This window comes from Psammomys obesus, unplaced genomic scaffold (assembly GCF_907164565.1).
Source record: "Psammomys obesus unplaced genomic scaffold, mPsaObe1.curated_primary_1811, whole genome shotgun sequence".
Taxonomy (NCBI): domain Eukaryota; kingdom Metazoa; phylum Chordata; class Mammalia; order Rodentia; family Muridae; genus Psammomys; species Psammomys obesus.
The window spans coordinates 1-1,664 of NW_026589505.1; the positions used below are offsets into that span (position 1 = coordinate 1).

General features: G+C 37.7%; 1 protein-coding gene across 1 annotated transcript; it reads right to left on the minus strand.

Moving 5' to 3' along the window:
• Window positions 1-74: 74 nt before the first annotated feature.
• Window positions 75-792, minus strand: LOC129675078 (UDP-glucuronosyltransferase 2A2-like; the record flags this gene model as incomplete). Its single annotated transcript, XM_055605137.1, has 1 exon — window positions 75-792. A coding segment is annotated over exon 1 (718 nt), but the record flags the coding sequence as incomplete, so codon positions are not given.
• Window positions 793-1,664: the final 872 nt, after the last annotated feature.

Sequence of the window (1,664 nt, forward strand, 5' to 3'; positions counted from 1 at the left end):
GGTGGATAACTTTAGCTGAATGAATAAGAGTGAAGTTATCTGAGGTCATCAACAGGGGAAACCCTGAGACTCACCCAGAACTCTGCTGTAGTAGGAATTCCATCCTCCCCAGTAGGACTTAAATATAAAGTCTTGTAGAGAATAAGATAGGGTGTTCTTAACCCTTTCACCAAAGGACATCTGGTCACTGAGCTCTGACAAGGCTGCAGGTACGTAAGAGAACAGTGAAGGAATTTTCCCACAGTGCCTCTCCACTGTAAAGGCTGGAGAGAAGCGCATTGTGTACACAAACGGAATTCCCAATTTCAGGGCCACCAGGTCTCCACAGATGGTTACTGGATCAGCTATCAACACATCGAAGCTAGCCTTTTGAAGTTTTGCCATTAGCGTGGGTTTGTTTAACACACCATCACAGATTTGCGTATTAATTTTGTAGAAGGCATCAAAGAGCTTTCCCAGTTCTTTGTAGAAAGTCCACATTGTGAGAGGTGTCGGTCTGTGGTTTAGCCACAGTGCGATCATATGCTCAATTATTTCCTCTAAGTTGCTTTTTTTATAGGAAACCGGAATCTCTTCAAAATGCAAGAAGGCATCAGGAGTGGAGTTGATGAATAAAGTTGTTGATGAAGTCAGTACAGTCACACTGTGATTTCTTTGAATCAGCTCTTCAAGAAGGATCTTAATATTTAACCAATGGCTGCAGTCTGTAGGCCAAATTAGCACATTCCCGCTGAGAACAATTTCAGTCAGAGCCAAATGAAAAACAAACAGCTGTAAAAACTTCTTAAACATGATGACATCCACTGTGGATAACTGTCTATTGTGGCTCTTTTAAAATGAAAAAAAGAAAAATTCAATCTATTTCGGTTTTAATATATTTAGATTTCAGGTAAAATAATATTGGATATTATTATAGTCTAGTTATAGCCATTCAATTGTTAGGGAAGTTAGGAAGAGAGTTACAAACTTCAGATAAATCAACAGGATTTGGGTAGAAAAGAAATCTAGTCCAAATATAATGAAAAGAAGCTAAAAGAAATGTGTGTGTGTATTCTGTGAGGCCAGATCTCACTTTATGAAATCAATATGTGTCTTCATTATAAGGCATTTCTGGATATATGGTCTTATTAAAACCCTCCAATATTGTATGTCAGATGTTGTCTCTTTCATTTCATTGAGAACTAAAATTGAGTTTCATTGCATATCCTAAAACCAAGATGTAAAGTTATTTAGCTTGGATTATGGTTATAAAATCATCTGTCACACACTGCCGCACCAGCATCATTCACTTTTAGGAAGAAAACTGAAAACGACTTCCACTTATTGGAGATTTCCTCCAACAACTACTTGTAGAAGTTTTAGATTGGCTGGGTCATGGAGTGGTTAGTACACACATAAAGGACATTTTTGTTTCTTTTACTTTCCTTCCTCTTTGTTAGAAGCAATTCTCTTTGTCCTTCATATAGTACTTTTCAAAAACAGTTCAAAACACAATTTCTTGAAGGCTGTTGAAACAGAGTCTGTTTTAAGCACTCTGTGTAAGAGATTAAGTATGAGGAGCCCAGGAGTAGAGTAAGCAGCAACTGAAACCATTGTATCCTTTGAAGGTTATGAGAATTGTCTGGATCCTCTCAGTCTCACTTTTCTTGGGTGTAAGCAAAGGA